This window comes from Alosa sapidissima, chromosome 24 (assembly GCF_018492685.1).
Source record: "Alosa sapidissima isolate fAloSap1 chromosome 24, fAloSap1.pri, whole genome shotgun sequence".
Taxonomy (NCBI): domain Eukaryota; kingdom Metazoa; phylum Chordata; class Actinopteri; order Clupeiformes; family Clupeidae; genus Alosa; species Alosa sapidissima.
The window spans coordinates 1,598,536-1,623,685 of record NC_055980.1 but is presented as its reverse complement, the minus strand read 5'-3'; the positions used below and the strand labels follow the sequence as shown (position 1 = coordinate 1,623,685).

General features: G+C 40.0%; 2 protein-coding genes across 2 annotated transcripts in view; both read right to left on the bottom strand.

The window, feature by feature from the left end:
* The window catches only part of fasn (fatty acid synthase), a 49,078-nt gene extending 33,126 nt beyond the window's left edge, over positions 1-15,952 (bottom strand). The window contains exons 1-6 of the mRNA XM_042082772.1: positions 15,560-15,952; positions 3,202-3,342; positions 2,639-2,791; positions 2,354-2,527; positions 2,040-2,240; positions 1,656-1,778 (exon numbers count right to left, since the gene is read on the bottom strand). Coding sequence (XP_041938706.1) covers positions 1,656-1,778; positions 2,040-2,240; positions 2,354-2,527; positions 2,639-2,791; positions 3,202-3,328 — 778 coding nt within the window. The 5' untranslated portion in view covers positions 3,329-3,342; positions 15,560-15,952. The remainder of the gene's footprint in view (positions 1-1,655; positions 1,779-2,039; positions 2,241-2,353; positions 2,528-2,638; positions 2,792-3,201; positions 3,343-15,559) is intronic.
* A 515-nt stretch (positions 15,953-16,467) lies between these two features.
* ccdc57 (coiled-coil domain containing 57) overlaps positions 16,468-25,150 on the bottom strand; it is a 148,691-nt gene continuing 140,008 nt past the window's right edge. Inside the window, exon 19 of the mRNA XM_042082781.1 lies at positions 16,468-17,163. Coding sequence (XP_041938715.1) covers positions 16,964-17,163 — 200 coding nt within the window. The 3' untranslated portion in view covers positions 16,468-16,963. The remainder of the gene's footprint in view (positions 17,164-25,150) is intronic.

Below are 25,150 nucleotides of genomic sequence, written 5' to 3'. Positions count from 1 at the left end.
TCTGTTGATGACGCATCCTTGGTTCGGTTTAAAAATGCGGGCTGGTTCACTAGATAGCAACAAGGTTCAAAAAATTCTGAATGGAACTGGTTCAAGAGCGCATTTTCTATGGGTAGGAAAATGCCTGGGGTTTCCTTCAGGGGATTATAAACTAACTAAGCACCCAAAATCAGTTCATTAAATCATGTCTAAATATCTTCTGCACCAGAATTATTATACCTTGGGGACAGAGATTACTCAATTAACAGTAGCAAACTGGCAAATCAGTGACATCATGTGTTCATATAACACCATTCACTGACTAAAAAGCTGTATCTATAAATTGCAGGAATGTCTGTCTGTGTATGTGTCTGTCCCATATCTGTCAAACCGTTGGCCCTATTGATTTGAAACTTACCAGGTGTCTCGCTATGGGCACGAGTAGTGCAGTGCCAAGTTTGACGTTGTTTGGATAAGAAATGCAAACGGTATTGTTAAATATATTGATATAAGAAGCACACTGAATCAGGGCACACCTCCATTCTGCACTCGCTGTCGAGCGTCCTCACGTGGAACCAGAGAAGGAACTGCAACCAGTTCAGGAAGTTTTCCCGAGAGTGGAAGTTCTCCCCTTATTAGACATTCTCCCGACTATTATATTTTCACAACGCCTTTGACATATTCCGGTCGCAGTAAAAAAAAATACATGTTTTTAAAATGACAATAATGTTGGCTCTACTTCATGGAATCGTAATCCCTGAACCCTCCCCTTTCGATAGACACCAGTGGCACCTCCGGACAACCGAGTCTGTTAAAGTTAGTTATTTCCCAAGAGATTTCTATGGGAGGAAGGAACGATAGGAAGATGGAGGAATGAAGGAGAGACAGATATGAGAGATGAGATGTCCTGCTTACTCACACATCACTTATAAGAGACGTAAATTACTGATGATGCGGCGCATCACCTCTTAGGCTAGAATAAACAGACACGCAAATTGCAGAGAATATGAACTTACACCAAAGCCTAAAAATACCATGTGAACATGGACTCTTCCCACTTAGACATGAATAAATACTTATTATACAATGCGTGAACACAGTTTAAGTCTGCATGGTAGCTCATAATAATTCCAGCATAATATACAAAATATTTTCTTGGTCTGTCTACTAGTTTATTGTCGCAAATAAATCCCTACGAACTTGTTTGAAAACGAAAATTGACAGGGAACTTTTTACCTTGGCATCTTGGACCAATGATCGCACAATATAAGAAAATATCATTTGAACATGGACTAATCCCACTTATGAATAACTACTTATTTAAATACAACACGTGAACAAAGCAGGCATCAACTTTTTTAAAACGTTTGCATGGTAGTTGATAATTCCAGCACAAGCTGGAGTCCCAAGGACCGAGGAGAGGCGCCGCCGCATGCAAATAGAGGGATGGGATGCACCTAATGAAACAAGTCCAGACCGAATTTCCTGACCTCAAATTTTGTGGGCAGGGTTAAATTTGGACTGGCTTCCAGGCTAGATGAAAAGACTTCAGGCAATATCCACTGTTTCCTTATTAGGTTTCCTTATTCTGCAAACTACAGAATCCCCCCTCTGCAATCTAATTCAGCCTACGAATGGAAAAAAAAACTTTATTTTTTTGTTTTCTAAGTTAGTACCTTGCTCTTTGTAGCCATCTGTGTTGTTGCCTGCATTAAGCACTGTAGCATAGACTCTTTTGGCAGCAGACTTCTTAGTCAACAGCACCACAACAGCTGCTTCAGAACGGCAGTAACCATTTCCTGAAGGATACACAAAGACACACACACAGCCAGTCATTAATGATTAGATAAGTTGCTGTGGTCTACAACAATCCACCAATCCAGTTGGTACGACAATGTACCAAACATAGAAAACCAGGAGCTGTTCAACTAGATTCTTCAGAAGTAAGTAGTAGTAGATGTAAGTATATTCTAAAAGCACTAGGGAGACATATATGATTTTGGGCGATGTAATTAACTGTAACTAATTACCTCAGCGATGACAGAAACATTAATAGTTACCTGAAGAGTCAAATGACTTGCAGGTTCCATCTGGACTTAGCATGCCAAGCTTCATGAACTGTACTGAGGTGTTGGGCTTCAGTAACAAGTTTACCCCGCCTACCAGTGCAGCATCACATTGGCCGTTACGTATGGCATTAAAAGCATTCTCCAGAGCTAAGAGACTTGAAGAGCAAGCGGTGTCAATGGCTGTACTGGGACCTGCAAAGTAAAAAACAATTGTCTGAATGTAACATTTTCCACAATATCCAGAGTCTTTTGGATGAGTTTTAAAAAAAATCTGTTGTGCTGGACTTAGGAAAACAAAAGCATACCATTGAAGTCAAAAAAGTAGGAAATACGATTCGCAAACATGGCACGCTGGCAACCGGTCATGCTGTATCCCAACAACTCCTCTGGATCTCTGCTGAAGGCCTCGCCTGCCTCTGAGCCACTGACTCCGATATAAACTCCAGTTTTAGAGCCACGCATTGTCATCGGGTTTATACCTGAGGCCCCACAAAAAATGACAAAAGACAGATATTTCATCATGGGTGAGATCATGGCTTTTCCAGGTGCAGCATTTTTGACACAACTTATATCTACATCCTTCTCCTCACCTCCATCAACAATGGCCTCATATGAAATTTCTAGCATGAGGCGGAGCTGAGGATCCATGGTGTGGGCCTGCTTGGGGTGCACACCAAAGAAGGCAGCATCAAACCTGTCAATTTCTTTGAGTTTACCATTTCTGCAGGGCAGCCCATAAACACCTAGACAAGGAATAGATTTTTCAAAGAACAGTGAACTACCACATTAATGAGACGTACAGTACATGGTTTTCTTTTTCTTTAAAATCCTATTTACCGTATTTTCCGGACTATAAGTCGCACCGGAGTATAAGTCACACCAGTCAAAAAATGTGTCATGAAGAGGAAAAAAACACATACACACATTATATAGCACCTGAGTCGCAGGACCAGCCAAAAAAGTGTGACTTATAGTCCGGAAAATACGGTAGTTCAATCTACAACCAGGTGACCAAGAACCTACATATTTATCTATTTATTTATTTTATCATTATTCATTATTTGGGTGTTTCAGCCAACAGTAACCATAACAGAACAATGAGTAAGATCATCCTCCCAATTGTACACTTAATGAAATTAAATGTTTGACTTACCTGGCTTCCACCGTCGGTCATCCTCTGTAACCATATCGACAGAATTAAAAAGATTCTCCCAGAATTCTTCTAAATTGTTGGATTCAGGAAGTCGCCCTGAGATGCCAGCTATGACGATATCCTCCATTGTGTCAAAAAGTGCTGTGAAGTGGGAGGAAAAACACTTATTAATAATTGCAAGATAAAATACAGTTGCATGCAAAAGTCTGGGCACCACTGAGCATGTTTGAGGTGAAAAGAAGCAAGAGACTTTAATGAACTTAAGAAGAATTTAATGTACATAAATAAATAAATAAATAAATAAATAAATAAATAAATAAATATCTCACGATTCCATACGATTTGCGATTTTAAGTTTATGATGCGATTTTCTCATAATTTCTTTAGTTAAATAAGCTTAAGTCAATGTTTCCCACAGGAAATATGTTAGTTAAGGTGTCTGACCAAGAAGAGAGGGGTATATTGGGCTATGTAGCCGATAATATTATTATAATATTATATTGTTATATAAACTACTGATATAAAAAGAAAAAAATACTGTATTTCTGACGATTTATTCATGACAGCACACATTATGCAGATATTATAGACTGCATAATGTGTGCCGTCAAGCTACATTCGGTCTCTTGTTGATTCAGCTGTCAGCAGCACTGGTTGAAGCCTGGAAAATATTGTAAACAAAGTAGCCAAACGGGCTACCTCATCATAGTCTACTGGTTGGACCTGAGAGGGTTGAAGAATCTATGGTTGGACTGTTCAGTTTCTCCATGTGTGTTTAAGCAGAGACTTTTTAATGAGGAGACACAGCACTCAAAAAATCCTCCATAGAAATGCATGGGGTTATAGTTTGTAACGCCAATATGGCCGTTGTCTACACATATCCCACCCCTTCCTCTGCAAAACGTTGACATGTGAATACATTGAGCCAATCATGTGGTGTGATGTCAATACATTGAGCCAATCATGGTGTGTTGTGAACTCGCCACTGGAGCAATATTGGTGTCGTAAAGCCTTGCGCACGCGCATTTCTGCTGAATAGGATGCCCGGTGAGTGTCCAAAAAGCGTTGCAATATGGCCGCCGAGTGGAGGGACTTGCCTAAAAGGACTTTGGTTTAAGTTCCAAAGTGATCCTTTTTCTCCTTGGGACAGGCCCTTTGAGTCTGGGAAAATACTTTTCCATTTACATTGTGATTAAGATGATAAAAACTTAACAGTCAACTTGAATGCAACAGTTTTGAACAAATTTGCACAGCGTGCACAGCCACTACCACCATGCAGAACACATTGTGCGTAGGGCACCAACTGATGTCGGGGGCACCAAAATTTAGAAGTACTGCTTTTAATTCTTTCAATACAATGTCAAAATGCAGCAATAGCATGTTACATGCAAGGAAGATATGGGTCCTCTCAATCTCCACTATGCAGCAGATCTAATTTGAACATTATGCTACATTTAATTGGGATCACATCTTGAGCACGCAAGAGGGAGAGAGAGAGAAAGAGAAAGAGAAAGAGAAAGAAAGAGAAAGAGAGATTCCAGCTGCCTTGTCATTGATATCTCCTTTTCGATATAATTTCATGAAATCATGAAGGCAACAAAGACAAGGCTAGAGTTGTCCAGTTCCCACTACTGACCATTTATAAACTGCGAGAGGGTAGGCTACTTTAACAGGCTGCTCTCACTTTGATTTTGAAAATGGACAAGAATATAACAAGTGGCCTTTGCCTTTGTGTAGCCTAATGGAATTAGTGAGTCTTGAAGTCTTAAATAATTTGTTTCCCTTAAACTAAGCATTTACATGAAGCACATGATATGCCGATACGCATTCCACTCAGACAGGCTTATAACTCAAACAGAAAATGTCTAGCTAGCATCATGTCATTAGATGCTTCCATTTCCAAAGCAATGAAGGCTCTTTATACCAACTTAATATTATGCATATGTTAATACTTTGGAATTAAAATAGCCCCACATCCCATACCCTTTACCATACCTAGAGATTGGCATGGTTTTATTTCAGTTAGCCTAATTTTGATTTGAATTGAGATGAGCTTGGAAGTGGAAAGTGCCCCATGCCAATCTCTAGGTATGGTTAAGGGTATGTAATGATGTGGGGCTATTTTAATTCCAAAGGCCAAGGGAACTTCATAAGGGAACTTCATAAGGGAACTTCATAAGGGAACTTCATAAGGGAACTTCACTGCATAGTATCCTGGACCCATGAAATAACTAGGGCTCAAAATAAAAATATGCCTGCCTCTATGGGAATTTAACATAGGGGTTCACCGACTTATGCTCCCTGTATATTAAAGAAAAACATTTATTTATTTACGATACATTATTCATTCACAAAAAAAATTGGTGTCCTTAAAAGGTCGTATTTTTCCTATGTTTTTTTTAATTAAGACATTAAGAGCAATTTCCAAAAGATGATTTTTTTTATTCCTTTTTATTTAACTTTAGCATGGGTGTATCTTATGCTGCTGAGCACTGTATGTAAATGACACGTGTTCATGTGCTTTATATGTGCTTCTCTGCGTGTGTGTTTTCACTTGTGAGTGTGTGTGTGTGGGGGTAATGGTGTGTGTGTGTGTGTGTGTGCGTGTGCGTGTGTGTGTGTGTGCATGTGTTTTATGTGTCTGTGCGTGTGTGTACTGTATGTGTGTGTTCACTTGTGAGTGGGTGTGTGGGGATAATGGTGTGTGTGTGTGTGTGTGTGTGTGTGCGACTGCGCCTGCCCTGCATGTGTGTGATTTTATGTGTGTGTGCGTTTGTGCATGCGTGCATGTACGTGTTTGTTAATGTGTGTGTGCATGCGTGTGCTTGTGTGCGTGCCTGTTTGTGCAAGTCTGTGCTTCCGTGCCTGTGTGTGTGTGCATGCGTAGTAATGCCTACTGTGTGTGTGTGTGTGTGTGTGTGTGCGTGCCTGTTCTTGTGTGTGTGTGTGTGTGTGTATGTGCGTCCGTGCACATGTGCGTGCCTGCGTACGTATGCCTACATGTCTACTGTGTGTGTATGTGTGTCTTTATGTGTGTGTGTGTGTGTCTGTTCTTGTGTATACACGTTAATTTATTGTATGGTCAACCATGAACAGAATTCCACAAAACTTCTTAATTTCTTCTTCCACACACACACACACACACACTTACATACATACAAAAAGTTGCAAAAGTAGGGTATGGAGACAAATTGACAAGTGTGATTTGTTTTTGCGGAGAGTCATATTTTGTACCGCAGTTAGTACGTTAACCCTTAGAACCCTAGACTGTTTTAAGGGCATTTTCACTACCTTTAGTGAGCATTTATCCTGGTCATTGTAAGTGCCATACACAAATGCTATATATTGTTTTTTTCAGCTATGAGTCTAGGCTACCCAAATCTGCCACAATTTCATGTATTAATACTTGCATTGATTTAATTTTGATCCTATTTCATGGGATTTCATGTATCTCACCACTGCAAGCTGGCAGCTCGACTTGCCTTTCATGTGTGTATAGAGCAGACTGTCCTGAATCTGGCAATATCATTGCCATGGTAGAGGGATTCTCTGGGGCTGAGCAATTTACAGACATACGTGGTGTGCGCCTTACAGAAATAAATGCCATTTTTTTTTTATTTAGTGATCAAAAATGACCTTTCTGCACTCCATATCTGTGACACAAACTGATCTGACCTGACCCGAGCTTACGTGTTAGCCTGTGTGTGCCTATGGTGTCTGCACTCATAATCTACACTCATCTCTACAACTTTTTACTGCATTGCCATGAACAAAGTAAAGGCAAAAAAGGTGTTTCTTTGTTGAACAAATTGGGATGCAATGGAATGCTAGGATCTCAAAACCGGATTATGAACATTCTTTGCCATAGAGAAACACACAATAGTGTTGGATTATATACATGCTTTGCCACAAAAACAGACAAAATCGTGAGGCAAGTCGAGCTATATGAAGTTATTATTTTGCCGTCACTTCGTCTGTTTTGATACCAAGTACATCCTTTTGGGTTATAAATGATAGCTCTCCGCCTTCATCTGACATGCGTGGCATATCTATCCGATCACAGGTCCGCAAAGTAATTTGAGAAAACGAGAGTAATGGGTGTGCAGCGTTGGTTTTTGTACATGACATTATTTCAGTCACTTCATCTGTTTTCATAAGCCAGAAGGATCGACATACTTGGTAACAATGGATAGCCCTGGGTCTCCTCTTTCATCTGATATGCTTGCCATATCTATGCGATCATGGGTTCGCAAGTAATTCAAACGAGTGTAATGGGTGCGCAGGTGAACGCAGAGAAGTACAGACTGAAAATATGATGCAACCCTAACGTACAGACAAGTGTGAGGTGTCGTTGGAAAGCCCTGTGATGAACAGTTGCGGAGCAATGTAACAGAGAAGAAACGGTGTTTTTTGACGCACTTTGCGTCAATCGGGTTCTAAGGGTTAAGTAACTGTGCAGTATTACATGTCATTTTTTTTTAACTTAAACAGCACGGCCAACGCCTTAATTCCGGCACAGAGAAAGTTAGCCCTGTTGACTCAGAACTTGTCTTTCAGGATGGATAGCTCATGACATTTCTAAAAGCTTTTCTATGTAATTTTGCATTTAACAGTGTTTCCTCTATGTTTATTTTAGGATGGCGGCCCGCCACAACAAAATGAATACTGCCATGGTATCAGAATCAGGGCAGACGCACAATGTAGTGCCATAATCCTGCCGACGTATCCTTCCCCGCTGGCACTTGCAATTTAACAATAAGTAAAACTAGTCAGAGGTTATTACGACCAGTCCAGTTTCACTTTACATATTGTATTGATGTAGCGCCATCATGAGCTTCCATGTTTGTCAGCATTGCAAAAACTACGGGTACAATTTTGGCCTGGCCCCACTTGTAAATCTAGAGGAAACACTGTCTAAGTACTTTCCCCTTTTCAGAAAAGTGGCCTTGAGCTGTCTGACCAACATCAGACTTTTTATCTCAGTTAATAGTAGGCCTACTACTTGAATTTTAGGTGTGCAAGCAGTCCAGGCAATTCAGTGTCATCCATGTGTCCAATACCTGTCATCTGTCATACTGGTTGAATTACTAGGCCTATCTGCTGTTGACGGGACAGTGTCTTCCTTGTTTACCCTCTCCATATTGCCAAAGTCAAGATGATTTGCACAAGAAGAATTCAACTTCGAGAGCACAATACACCTTTGAAAACATTCGTAGCCTTGCCAAACAGAAACTCCTTTGTGCATGGTGACTACTTTAGCCTATGTGCTTATTATTTAGGCCTAGTTCTGTACAGGTGACATTCTTTGCCTCTCCCTACTTTTTTCTATCCAGTGTACAGCTGCTACTCTTGATTGTGGAATTTGTATGCAAAAAGGATATAGGAGTGCCAAATAATATCTGTTTAACTAACTTGAGTGTTCATACACAACATATAACTAATCTAATGCCATAACATTCCCAAACCAGGTTAGCAGACTAGTAGGCCTACAGGCTTAAAGCCTAATGTGGACATGTCCGGCCACTTTCATGAGTCATTTTTTTCTGGCCATCCCAAGAAAACATTTACAGTACCAAAAATCTATTCCAACCATTTCTCCTGTGTTTCAATCTAACATGATAATAGCTCATGTGAAAAGATATAGTCTTGATGAAAACTGCAGTCCCATTTAAGGAAGCAATGAAACTCATTAATTCAAAAACACATAGTCTGACTAACAGATGCTTCACTGATCCTCAGTCTGCAATTTTATGAAAACACACCACCTTCATCTTCAACAATTAGAAAGTTGCTTTAAACCCATTAATGTCCATATTTTTCCTATACAACACTTAATGCACTAAGTCTAGCTTTTGTCAAAATGGTAGGCCTATGTTTTTTTTTTTTTTTTTTGACAAAACAAATTGTTTTTTTTAAACATGAACGGAGAACATCGGACGGACAAATCTTGCGAGAATCGTGAAACAACACTGTAGATATCGGAACTCCCCCTATTACCGTCGGTCCCGTATTTCCGCCGTCTTGCGTGTATGTATGGGTCACTTAATATCCATTTCTATACAAACCAAGACGGTGGACTCCTAAAAAAATGCAACCACCCACACCATAGGTGTATCTAAATTAGCTATGTACCAAAAATGACATTTTGCCGTGACTCGAAGAGCTGTCAACAGTGTTGTAAGGCTGTGTGTACACATCCGCTTGGAGCTCCAGTGGAATTTTAATTTCATGACGAGAAATCTTGATCTAACCGTTCATGTGCCGTTGAAACGGAGTAAATAGGCAACCCATCAGGCCAGCACTATAACTCCGAGCGTGGTAAACAAAATCGGATATTTCAGGCAGTACATTTTGTTCAAATCTACACACCTATGGCTACTGAAAAATGTAAGGTTCATTTAGCAAATGTTATTTTGAAGTGTTAAAAAACATTGTTGTTTTAGAATTTCTGAACAAAAGTGGTGATAATTGGGGGTGTTACGATACAGCTGTTTGTAGATGGGATTAACAGGCAAAAACTTCACCTCCACAACATGACACAACTTGAATTTCCCCTTGGGGATCGATAAAATATCTATCTATCAAACACATTTTCATTGTGTACAGGGGGATAAGTCACAAGAAGTTTGCTATTTACAACAGCAAAGTAAAAAAATCTAAATATATCGCGACTCTAGAGCAGTGTTTCTCAAGCTTATTCAGACCAAGGACCAATTAACCAATAAAAACAACACAAACCACCTAGCTAAAAAATAAAAAAACAGTTTATCTACTTCAACAGTATATTACACAATAGGCCTACTCACTGAACCACCTTGCTTATTGTCTTTGCACTCTGCTTATTGTGTGATTTAAATTGTCTCTGTCTCCTCAGATCCTGGTGAACTTTAACCGCTGCACCATCGAGAGCATCCTCACCAACTGTGCCACAGTTTGGAATGGCAACTGCTCTGCCTATGACTAGGGCTGCAGCTATCGATTCTTTTTGTAATCGATTAATTTAGCACTTTATCAATTGATTAATCGGATATTTTTATTTTTTTTTCATTTTTAAACGACCAAAACAAATAATGCATAACGAAAATGTCATTGCTGTAAAATGATCAAGCAATTGGCACAGAGGTATTTATTCTAACTCAAACATTTGGCTCCAAAACTAAGCCCATTTATTGCAATTTACCCATTTAGTGTTTATAAGTGCCAGTGCCAACAATTAAATAATGTTCAAAATGTTCTCTGTAAAATTGCAACCTCTTGTGCATGACTTAGCTGGGTGAACAAAGCTGTCCATATTATGTTGTTAAGTAATGGGAGGGAGAAGAGGGGAAGCAATTTAATGTATTAATATGCACAACAGGTTTCATGCTGTAATCTAGACCTGATATCAAAGTAAATATCTGTTTTATGTAGATTTCTACACCTGCAGCATTTGGCATTAGGCTACTAATATATACATTTCACCATTACTAAAAAATAGCCTACCATTAGGCTACTAACAAATAATTTTACCATTACTAAAAATAGCCTACCATTAGGCTACTAACAAATAATTTTACTATTAGGCTACTAAAAAATAATTTCTGGGGTGAGCCCTAGGTTACCATTTGCTATGGTAACCTAGCAACCTGTGTGTGTGTGCACGCGTGCGGTGCGTGAGGGAAGATGATGTTGCATGCATGTGAGGGGTTCTTTTTTAGGCATACTGTCTTGCAATTGAACGTGAATAAGTTTACTAGGCTACTTAAAAACATCAAAGCTAAACATTATATCACGACATCGCTACAAATATAGTATGTGATTAAAATCAGCCAACATCAATGTAGGCTATAGGCTACGTAGATAGAAAGATAGGCTAGATAGATTGATAGATAGCCTACATTATAGACGCTTGGTGAAACAGCATGGAGTGGATGTTTTCGGTTCAGATGCTCGTTCTTTTCCTTTTTGAGTATGTAATGATCCCAATACTTTACTTGAAAACTTTAAACATTCTCTGCCATTTATGGACATCTTGACTCCGCAATCGCGCCAGCTAAAATCAGAATGCGCTAGTGGTGTGCTTCCTGAACAACAGTCCGTGTGGAACAATCAGATCCCTGTGCGTATAGTGCGCATCATAGGAATTTAACGAGGCTTCGAGGCAGGGTTTTTGCCTCGAGTAATTTTTGTAATGCATCGTTTCAGCCCTACCTATGACCGAAAAGCACTTCAGAGAGTGGTGAAAACTGCCCAGGGCAACACCGGTTCCTCACTTCCCTCCATCGAGGCCATCCAGGACAAGCGATACTTGCATAAGGTGCGCAGCATCATCAAAGACTGTTCACCCCACTCCCCTCCGGGAGGCGCTACAGGTTTCTCCGCACCCGAACCAGCAGGTTCAGAGGAAGCTTCTTTCCTGTGACTTTGCATTGGCACTATGACATCACAATGGGCTAAGTAAATTGATTTGCACCTGTATCAACTGCCAGATGCTCAACTAGGCCCCCTCAAAGAGTCAATTGACCGATCCCAAGCCCCACCTCCCATTGTCAGTCCCATAGTTACTGTTGCTAAGTCGGACAAGTTTGCAGGAAAGTGTGCGAGAACGCGTGTTCAACATGGGGATGCAGCTCCCCTATTTAGCCTAGTGCAACAGTGTATGCTGGATTTTTGAGCGTCAAGTAATATTAATTCAAACAACAGAGGCCAGAAAGGCCTTCAGTATGCGGAAGGACACATTCACAATGTCCGCTGTTATCAACGAGGTGAAACCATGGAGGTATTATATGGGTGGAACACCACAAATTGAGGACAAACCAATCCGGTGTTACGGATCTTAATGGGATGCATGTTAACTGGGGATAAACAATTAGCAAGTTATCACAAGCAGGTAGTTTACCTTATTTGCTGCAGATGCGATCTGATTCAATAAACAGGTCTGTGCAAACACATGGTGTTGACGTGTCTATAACAAAATCTAACCATTTTTCGAGGATTAATTGAAGACGGGACCAAGTGCTGCAGATCCAAGTTCCCACGCAACTGTTAAGCAGCTCATGTTGAGGTGGAGAGATAGCTTCGCTACGGTAGGCCGATGGCCTACTTATTATTTTGAATGGCTGTTTTAGAAGGAAGAGTTCAAATAAACATGATGCAAGTGTATTGAAAAGAAACCACTAGATCTATCCGAGTTAAAATCCATACCACGCACGACATATCTGCATGGCAGACGCTATCAAGAGCAATTGCAGACGTGATTTGTCTTGAACTAGACTTCATCAGTGCCCGCTTATAGGCAGAAACTTAATTTAAAATATGGGCAATGTAGTCTATTGGCGATTTCGAGACTGCATAGCCTATACTGCAAGGCATAGTTTTGAATCGGCACATGATTTTATCTTTAGAAGACATTGGCTATCTCGCATTCAGCCATCAATAATGCAGTAGGCCTAGGCTATTATTGCGTTTGTTGAAAAAATGATCGTTAATTATTTCTGTAAACAGTCTTCTATCCCAAGTTAAACAAGGCAAGGTAGCCTGTGCCTAAAAGCTGAAAGTATTCTTGTTGTGTGTAAGGCGATACGTGATTGAAGGTGTAGCCTATTTGCACGTCTTCCAATCGTATTCTGTGAGAGTTCAGGTCCTGCAAGGTATCATTTTTTGCATAGGCTTATGTTGATCGTTTCAACAGTGTAAACCAGGTTTAATTGTGTTTTTGTGTGTAGTTATGAACACAAATAAAGGGAACATTTTTGTACACACTCAGATTTCTTTACTGAAAAGTAGCAGCCTATCAAAATGCAAAGTTAGGCCTATGTGTGTTAACGTTTCACACAATATCGTATGTCACTTCTACAAGTACCCAAGGCATATATTTGAACCTTTTTGAGCTCTTTAGTTATTTAGGCTACTCGCAAAAGAAGCATTATAGCATTCGCATAACCGGCGTATTGTCATACAGAATAGACACTAGAAAATTCAAAATTGACCAAGGTTGAATTGAAAATGGACCTCTTCTCTGTGTCTCTCTCCATTGAACTGGATAGCTCACTTTTCTCTTCCCACTTTCTTTCACTTCTTTTTCTTCACTTCATACATTAAACTATCTGTCTATTAACATCCATTAAACTATCTGCACATCTATTAATTCACTATTAAATAATACTACTAAAACTACTGTCTACACTGCACTATATTTCTTGACCTGTCTATGCACCACCTGTCTATACTTTGTATCACATTGCACTTCTCTGTTTTTTTTGCACTTCTGGTTAGACGCAAACTGCATTTAATTGTCTTTGTACTCTGCACAATGACAATAAAGTTGAATCAAATCTAATCTAAATTGGCGTATCTTATATAGCCAGTGTTGCAGAACTGTTTGGATTTACATACAGTACAAGTTGGTTCAATCTCATCTATATTATATTTTACCACGTCTGCTCGCCAACCACTTGGGATAGCTTGCAGACCACCAGTGGTCCCCGGACCACACTTTGACAAACACTGCTTTTTAGGCAAAAAATACCTAAACCTGCATACTGTACATTTAATTTTTGTTTCTAATGTGTTATGTACTGAAGAACTGCAGAAATGGAACTTTATTAGAATCCATATTAGTTGAATAGGCTGCACATTAAATCTAGGGAGCACTAGGCCTACTGCATCTGATTCAAGGATCCACAAAAACAACTGCCAAAGCTGTAGATGTGCGCCTGGTATGCCTCCATCACAGGACACTGACAGAAACATGGAACCAGCTTCAGATGTGAGATAGAAAGGTTTGAAGTTGCATGCAGCCTTAAGGTACAATACAAAGTTCATGTACTTTGCATAGAGGCAATGCAATGTGCCTTTATAAAAGCTAAAAACAAACAGACTTCCTCTAGACAAAAAATGACATAATTCTGAGATGGGCCTAGTTTCCATCTGTAAATTAATTTGACAGATCGGTGTGATTTTCATAAGTAATTTTTTTAAATTATGAATTTCAAGTACCTACCAACAAGGAAGCTTAGGCCTAAACCTCCATTTTGTCTGTGGATGCCGGCTGATTGGAGTTAACTCCACCCGACAAAAAGACAATGGGCAAAGTTAGAGAGTGGAATCTCACGGCAATAACTGGAGTGCATGTGTAGTGTTGCATATGTGGTAAGCGGTAAGGTGTGATCAGGGGCACTAAGTGGGCTGATTCAGGCTAAAGTTAATTAATCTGTGATGACATCACGGCATGGAATCGCCATCATTATTAGTGAGGCCTCGCCCATATCAGTCCCCCTCCAGAGTAAAAAAAATACCTGCCAAGGAGATTCTGTTCTCTCACTCACCCAATGACTCAAAGAAGTGCTCCTAATTATGTGCAGTCAATCTTTTATTCAAATCACATTTTTGAAAGACGTTTACATTAATCATTACTACAACAAATATATATATATAAATATATATAAACTTTCAGCAACAGCTGAATTGCTTAACGTTAGGCCTACTTCTCATAGCCTACACAATGAGTGTAGCCATGCAATCCTAACCGTCGCTGTATACAATTGTTAAAGCAATGCATTGACTGATAGTAATTAAAGTGGTAGCAAAAAATGATCGCACCAACAAATTCAAATGTAATAGGCTCGATCTGTTAGAAGACGTGTCTGACAGCACATCGCTTGAAAGTGAAACGCCAAACTTCCTCAAAATGATAGAGCATCATGACTAGGCAGCTGCAGGCCCTCAAGACCTCTGCGGGTCGGATTAGACCGATCAAAGATCGATATCTTGACGCTGCAGACCTTATATTTTATACTAATGCAACAATATTTCAATAGGTTGCAATGCCCTGATGAACATCTCATGTAAAGTAACTACATTAGCATGACACACTGCAGTTATAACGTTCACAAACAACTGATGTCAAAAGAAGTTAGCTTCCTGACTTGCTAGCAGGTCATCTTCAAAAGTGGTTTATCACACATAGCCTACGTTACATTATGCAAACACCGTGAACCACAACCGTAACGTTACGAATTCAAGACATTCGTTCGGTTTCAAGGTTGGTCTGCGTCAGATAGCACTAGCCCTAGAAGCTATCCGTCCCATCTGCGACATGCGTTGACTGTTGTTCCACTCCTAACTTTATTTTAGGATAATAACGATAGTCTACGTTGACTCACCAGTATACGGTAACTTACATCCACACAATTATCATAGTCAAGGACCACACTGCGATGTCGTCCTCGACGTGGAAGTAGCTATACTGCCAAATTACGTTTTTAAGAGCTGCCATCAATTACATAGAATAATATGTAATGCTAGCTATTAATGTGCTGACGATAGCCTATAACATTGCAAAGCATCATTGACAGCAGTTAAAGATGACGCCACTTACCTGTGAACAGTTAACGTTAACGGCACCTGACAGATCTGAATATCCTCTCCGTAAACTGTACCGTGAACTTCAATATTGAAGCAAATTGAGGACAACGCACTAATATTCCTGTGGTCGCGTTTATCCTCGTTCACTTGATTTCACCGAAGTCTCTCCTCGGCAGAACTAACCCTACACCTCAAAAATTGTCTTGCCGATTTGGTTCTTTCACTGCTTAATTTAAATGGCTGACATGCTCTGAAGCCACGCCACATGGGCTGACAACTTGGCTGTGCAGCACAGTCCAATAGGAGAGGAGGAAGGTCTCGTATACCCAGCCAAAGATGGGGTGATTGCCCGCGGTCCTGTAGTTTCATACAAAATTTGAAATGTCTAGGATGGGTTACTCGAGTTCATTCAGGAAATGATGTTGCGTTTGAGACAGACGAATTGCATGTTCAGTCTTGCCTTCACGTTCAAGGTGATATCTAGTCATAGGATGGCTTTGTCAACAGACCAATACAAACTAACATTAGGCAACATTTCGAAACTGATGAAGAGTGGTGATTGTAGCGTGCAAGACCGGTGGATGCATTTCGGTAGGACAGGTTGCAAGATTGCACAGCATATTTTGAAACAGTAACGTTATTGAGGTTTAAGTGTAATTTTATTGTTTCAAGAATTCCCTACTTCCAATGAATTTCCAAATTGCAATGTAGGCTACTAAACACTGCAGGGTATCAATGCTGAATGTAGCCTATCATAGACAACAAATAGGAAACGTATCAGGCTATATGATATATCGGAGCCACTTATATATACACATAATTGTATGGTTTTGATTCTCATTGTAAATGAATGTGATGTGTTTGTAAGCATAACAATGAGGAGGAAACGCCGCTATTGTCAATTCAACTGTTTATTCTGAGTTGTTGAAAAGTGAGCATAAGCCTATCAAAAACAGAGGTGTGTCCATTCCTCCAATCACAATGAATGTAAGGGTGTTGCTAGGTGATAGGGTGATGTGACGACACTGTGGGAGGTGGAGCTTCACCCAACTAATGATGTCATGTACCGCCAGAGGGTTACTAGAGTTCATAGAACTGCAGACATGAACGTGAATGATCCAATGCATTGCAAACATTTAGTAAGTATGAATACCTTATAAATTATATGAAGGAAAAAAAAACTGGTATCTGCAAATTACAGAGAATTAATAATAATAATTAAAAAGGCAACAACAGTGCTGTCCCGTGGCTTACAGAATTCAACCAATAATCACATTATTTTCATATAAACAATGTATTTATTAAATATTTATCTTCCATCATATTCAAGCTAACAGTCATTCTTATATGGAAATTTAATGTATAGCCTACAAAATACAAAACAATTCTGGGGCAATATCTACTAAAAGTTATTATCTTAGTCTTTAATGTTGTAGTGCCTTATCTCCACTCTCTTTCCAGGAGCCCTTGTTGTTTTGACTTTGTGCATCATTCCTGCTTGTTTCTTTCCCTCCTGGTCTGATGTGTTATACTGAATTCTGGGGAAAACAGTGATGGTTATCGACTCTGATTTTTCTTCACAACCCTCTTTGAGCTGTGGTTTGAAGACAGGGAGTACTGGAAAAGAAAAATAAATTCAACATTAAATATTAGGCTATGGGTCTCTTAACCTGTTGTTAAGCTCTTGTGAAAATGGCCTTAATATTTACTTAAAAGTTAAGATGTTTTACTTTTGCCTTCAAATGTAACCATATATGGCTACATTTGTGTATGGTCTAAATATACACTTTCTAGTTCCTCCTTAATCATGGCTAATGATATCACTCATCTCTCCAACAGACAGCCAAGTATGTTAGGTATATAGAATTAAGTTTTGCAAAAGGTACTGTAAAATGATATTAATTAATGAGGTGAGAGACAAGAAGGAAGGGGAGGATGAAAGAAAGAAGAAAGGAAACGGAAACATATTACCAATTTATATAGCTTACAATAGGGAATCAACAGGAATTTGCAGGCCAAAACTTAATTCTTATTCATTGGAGCTGTGAGACAAGTGGAGCCCCAGTGGTAAATTATAATTGCAAATATGCAACTAAGTATACCTAAGTGTAAATGTATCGGTAAGTGAAATGTTGAAAATGACACACTGATCATCATGACATCCTTTTTAGATTAGAGAATTGTTCAATTAGTCATCACTTCATCACAGAATCCTCAATAACTCATAGTACCCAGGAAAGCAAGATCATATTTGTTTGTTTGATGTCAGTGGGCAATGCCCTATATCTTTTTATTGTGGCAAATAGAGTTCTTTGTCTTTCCTGTCAGTACAAGTAATGATTTATAACTTTAGTTTTCATGGAGGAGGAAGAGTTGTACTGTAAAACCAGCAACTTAAAGATGACTTTTTATTAATAAAATAAGACATTTAAGATCATTTCATATTGAAAATGCATAGGCGTGTTATGAGAGAAAGTGGAATAGAGCATTATGTCCAATTCCAATATGTGGTTTAATGTTCTGCATTATGCCCAATATTCCAATATGTGGTTTAATGTTCTGCATTTCTCTCTAGTGGGTCACTTTGACACTAAAATTACGATTCTATGTAATGACTGTATGATATCTGTAACTGTCCCTGTGTATATCTGTGTGTGACTAAGTCTTTAGAGATAAGCGGGAATATTATGTCTTTGCAATGTTTCACTGTTCTGTTCTAAAACCTAGAGCATGTGACAAAACCTCAATGCATCACATCAGTATATTTATTTGACATTCATACAAACGTATAACAGTTACACTTATATTCTATTTATTTTCTTTATTTATTTACTGTATATCTACATGATATACAGTACACACTGCACAGTCATTTAAGTCAAAGGACTAAGAATTTCACTACATATTGTACTTTGTATAAAAATGCATGTGACAAATAAATAACTTGAACTTGAAACATGATGTACAATTGCTTTCTTTGACTTAGAACACTGGGTCAAATGAAGTACAGTGAAGCAACTTTCATGGATTGCAAGACCTCAGATTTTGCCTCGTGGTCTCTTGATTGCAAAGACTCTTGGGTTTAGACCAAGACACACAGAGACAGCAGTGGTCTGATAAGCTTGCTACTGTGCCAAATCCGAGCAGAGATTCATATGATGACACAAAATAGTTTGGATACAGAAGTGGAAATGGATCGCAAACATAGACATCTCCAATGTTATGGGACATCATTAACCAGATTTATTTCAAATTAAGGATATACCATGTCACCTGGCATTACAAAGGGTCTTGGTCAGACAGCTAACCAAGGACCCATTGGCCACTATGAATAAGGTCCAGAGTTTGTTTGTGGAGATGGGAGAATTCCCTAACAGAATGACAACCATCAGTGCAACTCAGTGCCTGTTTCTTCCACACACACCATTGGGAATTGTGGGCAAATACAGTGGGTCCCAGTTAAGAATTGACACTTCATTCACCATCAAGGTGATTCACGCAGCTGGGTGAAATGTAAGTACAACTGCAGCCGCTTGGGGGCAGCATAGTCCGCTGTGGCGTTCCATGGTCGAACCGGATGGAGCATTCGACAGCAAGGGCTGTGATTGGCCGAGTTTTCAGTGCATTTCTCTGTGTTTTTAGCAGCCCCTGCAACATGCTAGTCCACTGTAGCCTATAAGCTTTGTACATAATGTTAAACATAGTTTTGGATTCAGTGGCAAGATGTCTTGATTGTACAGTGCCTGTCTCTCAGTAATGTTTTAAAATGAGAGCTTCGTCAGCTGGCAGTAGGCTACTTTGTCGGCGGTCATGAGAAGTTCGCTTGCTAACAGAACATAAATATGCTGCCCAGAAACCTCGTGAATAGTTCTGATTTGTTTTACTACACTAACGAGGGTAAATATAGCCATTGCCTACAGCATCTCCTTAACAGTAATGATAACAAAATGACAGCATTCATATGACAAAAGGAAAACGAATTCGGTCACTCAAGACTGTGCCACAGCAACCAGTGTAGGCTACAGCCCTACCCAATAGGCCTACTCGAAGCAGATAGCGTTGTCTGACGGTCGAGTGGGTTAATGCGCGTATTTCCAGAACAGGTCTGCAACTTTCAGGCAGCTCTGAGTTCGATTCTAGGCAGGAGAAGAGCCATATAAAGGCCTATTGTTATCATTTTTGCAAGGTGTTGATAGCTGTTTTGGGACACGTTAAACGTTCTTTATAATGAGCACATACGGGGAGTAAAACGACTGTTACGCGCTGTTACAACTGTAGGCTACAATGATTGCAATTTTTGCACTTTTGCCTCATGTGTTTTCAGGTTTGAGGGCTTTTTTGGCAAGGTTGACCTTGGTTAGACTCTGAATATGGAAAATAAAGTCAGTTTTCGACACACGTCTGTTATTAGTTCAATAACAAGTGTTCCTTGTTAAAACATGTGACTAGTGAAACTCAAATGATTTTAGAAATATTTAGCCAAAGCCAAAAAGTGTTAGAGAGAAGGAGAGACGGTGCAGCTCAAATGTCTTCTTAATTTTCTTTATTCTTTAGTAAAAGGTGCAGAACATTATTAAACTTTGACTAACGTTTCGATGTTCGTTAGTCAAAAACATTGACACATCGAAACGTTAGTCAAAGTTTAATAATGTTCTGCACCTTTTACTAAAGAATAAAGAAAACTAGATGTACCGCATAGCGGTACAAAATATGACCGCCGCTCAGTCCTGTACATCCGTTCCGCGAAAATAAATCACACTTCAATTTGTCTCCATATTTTACTCCATCCCCCACTCTTGAAACTTTTGTGTATGCTTGGTTGGCATGCCTGAGTGTGTGTGTGCGGCTGCACAGAAAGTAGCCTACTGGTGCTGAAAAGGTGAATAGATTGTAGAATAGCCAAAGAAGATGTAGCATTGTTATAAAACCTTTAAAATCTCTAAACAATCACAAGTAGGGCAGTTCATCACAGTTCATCCATTGCAACTGGATTGATGAAAGGTCACTTACACCTGTAGGCTACATTGTATTTGGGAAAAGCAAAAGGTATCAGCATAATGTTATTTATTTATTTATTTATTTATGTATTTTTAAACAAAAACATCTCTGTCAGTTCCATGCCGTTTTCAACAGCTATCAAAAACAAAGGTCATTTTTGGATGGATGGATTTTTTGTGAATGTTTCTTCTTCTACATAAGATTTTAGTCATCTTTAGTTCATGTAATACTTTATTGTCAATGCACAAATTAAGTAACAGTAGTCTGAAACGTTATTGTTAATGCACAAAATAAGTAACAGTAGCCTAGTCTGAAACGAAATGCTGTTTTACATCTAACCAGTGGTGCAAATAACTGACATGTCCAAATGGGCCTTGATGAAATGCGTCGCTAGACTGTTCATACACATTTTAACGGGCCAAAGTTGAAGAGCTTTTGTCCGTTATTGTTAATGCAAATATAGGCTGATTCATGTTCCCTTGCATTGTTTAACTGAGGTCCATGGCTAGTCTGGCTTTCATCAGACCAAGCTCAATCTTTTAAGAAATCAAAAAATAAATAGCGGGCAGATCAGGCTGGGTTCACCCAGCCTAGTCCATAGGCACCCGATATTGTTTAATTTTCCGATTGAGATATACACGCTCTGGCTATTCTAAATGCAAAAATGCATCAGGGAGTTATGACAAAACGGTAACTAACAAACTAGATCCTAATAGAAAGCTGTTAGCTTCCCTAAGTTACAGGTAGGATTATAAGGTAGGCCTATTTACAACATAAATTGTCAATAGGCTATGCTGGCGACACAAATAAAATCTCCTTTGGAAACCAATGGCTTACGCCTTACAGTATCAAGCGGACTTAAACTGTCATATCGTGGCGAAAAGTTGTAATAACATTCACGCAGCTCCATGAGTCAAGGAAAGCGCGAATGAAGTAGCCACTTCTAAATGGGACCCACTACACAGTAGCTTAAGGTGTGTTGCTAAAGCAGCCATAATGAAATGAAGGTGTCATTGTTTGGATACTTCACACACACGTGCTTTTTAATTTCACAGACTACAACTACCAAGCTGTAATCAAAGCACATCGATTCCCCTCTTACACCCTGCACGCACTTAAAACAAAATATACAGGCGTCTCAGTCTCACGCATGTATAGGCAAAACTGTATCAGACCGGTGTAACGTTGGTAAATCTTCCATTGCACAGAATGATTTTGTAGCACGTGCAATAAATGACAGTCGAAAGATACAAACAGTGCTGCTATCAATTTGCTTGGTATAACCGCATTTATAGTTTTCTACAAATGCAATAAATCAAATGCCTCCATCACTCAACCAACGCTAACGGTAACATTACCTAGGTCCTTATTGATATTATAAGATTAACGTACCTGCAGTAAAAACCAAGCATGTCCGATAAACATCCTCAGATTTATTTCGGCTTCAAGAAGAAATGGGAATTACACTTCATGTGAACATCGTCCTATACTTATTAGATGTTCGCTGCGGTAAATTACAGTCCTTGTATGAAGCGTCCATTGTTTTTTCCAACCCACTTTTAACTTCCAACAAAATTACGTCTCACTGCAACGATGCGCCATCTAGTGGACAAACGACTACTTCTCGCCAATACTGAAAATGCAGCCATGATGATGATGATGAATATTTATTTTGGCTTTCTTTTAATCCTACTGAATTTGTAATTATGTATCGGCCGCTCTAATACCGATAGTATGTGGGTGCCTGTGTGTGTGCATGTGTATATGTGTGCACCGCCATTTACAGGCCAATGAGTGTACAGTCACTAAATGTACACATAACCTAATTTTTTTAGACCCCCCCATGGATGAAATTCTACGAAACTTGGCATACCCCCGGAGAATGCCAGGTCAATCATACACATAAAATTTGGTGCAGTTCTGAACATCTTCAGATAGGGGCGAAGATAGGGGCGATTAAAGCAGAATAATATTGCATTTTCATTTTTTACCGGGGGGTGGGGGTGCAAATCACAAATGAGTGATTATGAGCCAGGTTGATGTGGGCCCTTGACACCAACATACCATAAAAGATTCTTCATCCTCAGTGCCGCGGTTCAGGGGGCCCAGCACGGGGGGGGGGATGGGTGGGTTGGTGGTGGTCCCCGGGGACGAAATGAAATTTTTCCGTAAAAGTCTAGTGGGGCTACATACCCACCAAATTTCATGTACCCCGGTGGTTCGGTGTCCCGGGTATCAATGACCAAAAATTCAGGGAGTAGATGACGGGAAAAATTCTTGAATTGTGTGCATGTGTGCGTGTACAAATTTATGTTTATGTGTGTGGGTGTGTGTGTGTGTGTGTATGTATGTGCGTGCTTGTGTGTTTTCCTGCGTATGTGTGTTTGTGCATGTGCATGCATGCGTACATATGTCTACTGTGTGAGTATGTGTCATACGTATGATTACTGTAAATGTATGTGTGTGCGTGTGTATCTGTTTATGCACATGTGTGCACATGGAATGGGTTAACATGACCCCTGGAGGCAAACATATGGAAAAAATTGGTCATCCTAGGCCCTACAGTTCTCAAGATATTCACAGAGAACTGTGTCTGCCCTACCCTCCTTTCGGGGGGTCCAGTCCAGCGGGGGGGGGGGCTACAGATCAAAACGAAGAATGACGGTTCCATGCTATCCATGTGGGGGTACATGCCCACCAAGTTTTGTGTACCCCGGTCTTTCAGTGTCCCGGGAATCCTTGTTGGTGTACGTCACTAAATGCACACATAAATTATTTTATTGTAAGGCCCCCCATGAACGAAAGTACACAAAACTTGGCATGCATTTGGAGGGTGTCATAATGATCCTACACTTTTAATTTCGTGCAGTTCTGACCTTGTCAGCCAGAGATATTGTGATGAAAACACCTAATTTTTTGCTTTTTAATTTTTTACTAGGTGGCGCTATACATGAAATAAGTGGTAATGGGATGGGTTGACATGCCCCCTTAAGACCAACATACATAAAAAAGGTGGACCTCCTAGGCCCTACGGTTCTTGAGATATTCACAGAAAACTGTCTCCGGCCACCTACAGGCTAGTTGGTGTATAGTAACATAAATTAATTTATTGTGTGGCCCCCCATGAACGGAATTCCACAAAACTTGGCGTGCATACAGAGGGTGTCATAATGATCCTACACTTCCAATTTCGTGCAGTTTTGACTATGTTAGGTCACAGATACCTTCAATTACAACACCTCATTTTTACTTTTTTGTGTTTAACTAGGTGGCGCTATACATGAAATGAGTGGTTATGGAATGGGTTGACATGGCCCCTTGAGCTCAACATACAAAAAAAAAAAGGTCCTCCTAAACCCTACGGTTTTCGAGATATTCACAGAAAACTGTGTCTGCCCTACCCTCCTTTCGGGGGGTCCAGTCCAGCGGGGGGGCTACAGATCAAAACGAAAAACGATGGTTCCATGCTATCCATGTGGGGTTACATGCCCACCAAGTTTCGTGTACCCCGGTCTTTCAGTGTCCCGGGAATCATTGACGGAAATTTGGGCATGCGAAAAAAAAAAAAAAAAAAAAAAAAAAAAAATCTGACTAAACCTATATGACCGCCGCTTCGCTGCGCGGCGGTCATAATTAAGAAGACATCTGAGCTGCACCGGCGTCTCTCCTTCTCTCTAAAATATCTGTCCTGGCCTGGTTGCACCGGATTGTCGCCAAACGACAGAAGTGCGGAGAACCCTCCTCTGTCTACCAAAAAGTGTTACTTTGTGCCCCGCGCTCCCCCACTGCTTGTGAAAGAAGGGGGTGGGGGAGGGGGGCTTAACGTGAAAAAGCTTAATGTCCCAAAACGACAACAAGTCATAATGGTAGGCTACAGGAAGTGGGGGGAGGGTATGGTATGACCAGAACTGTCTTCGCTGTGCTATTCAGAAAGCATCTTCTATTGTCTTTCCAGACGCACACAGCTCGTTATAGCCTATCGAGTGCCTTAACAGATAGGCTCTGCTCTTGGGTTGGGCCTCACAGCGAACTCAACCCTCTTGTTGCTTGCAGTTTGTTAAATAAAGCGATGCAGATTACATTATTTATTTCTGATTAATTGCGTCTTTTGATGTCTTTTGCAACATCTGCTTGTTAGGCTGGGCTAATGTCCTGTACAGGTAAATGTTCAACAATTGCTGGTGTAGGCCTACAGGCTATAATCAATTAGGGACTGTTCAGGGGCTACCGGAGGAGTTTTGGGAGCGTTTGTCAAAAAGACCCTCCCTCGCCAGCAAGAAATTTCAGCAAGGGGGTGCGAGACCCTGTGCGAACTTGACAGATGCATGAACTTACGTGCATGAAATCATGCGATAGCTTACTTTACACATAGCCAAGGCTACCGTCGGTGCATTTTAATAGTAGCCTAGTCTAATAAGCTACACCAGCTTGTCTTTAAGAGGGGAAATTGAATAGCCTATAACATTAGGGGAAATTGAATAGCCTATAACATTAGCTGAGTCACATATTTGGCCATATGGTATCATAGGCTACATCACGAAACCAAATAGTGTAACAAAGGCGAACACTTTAACAGGGGAAATTAATTGGGCATGAATCATTGTGC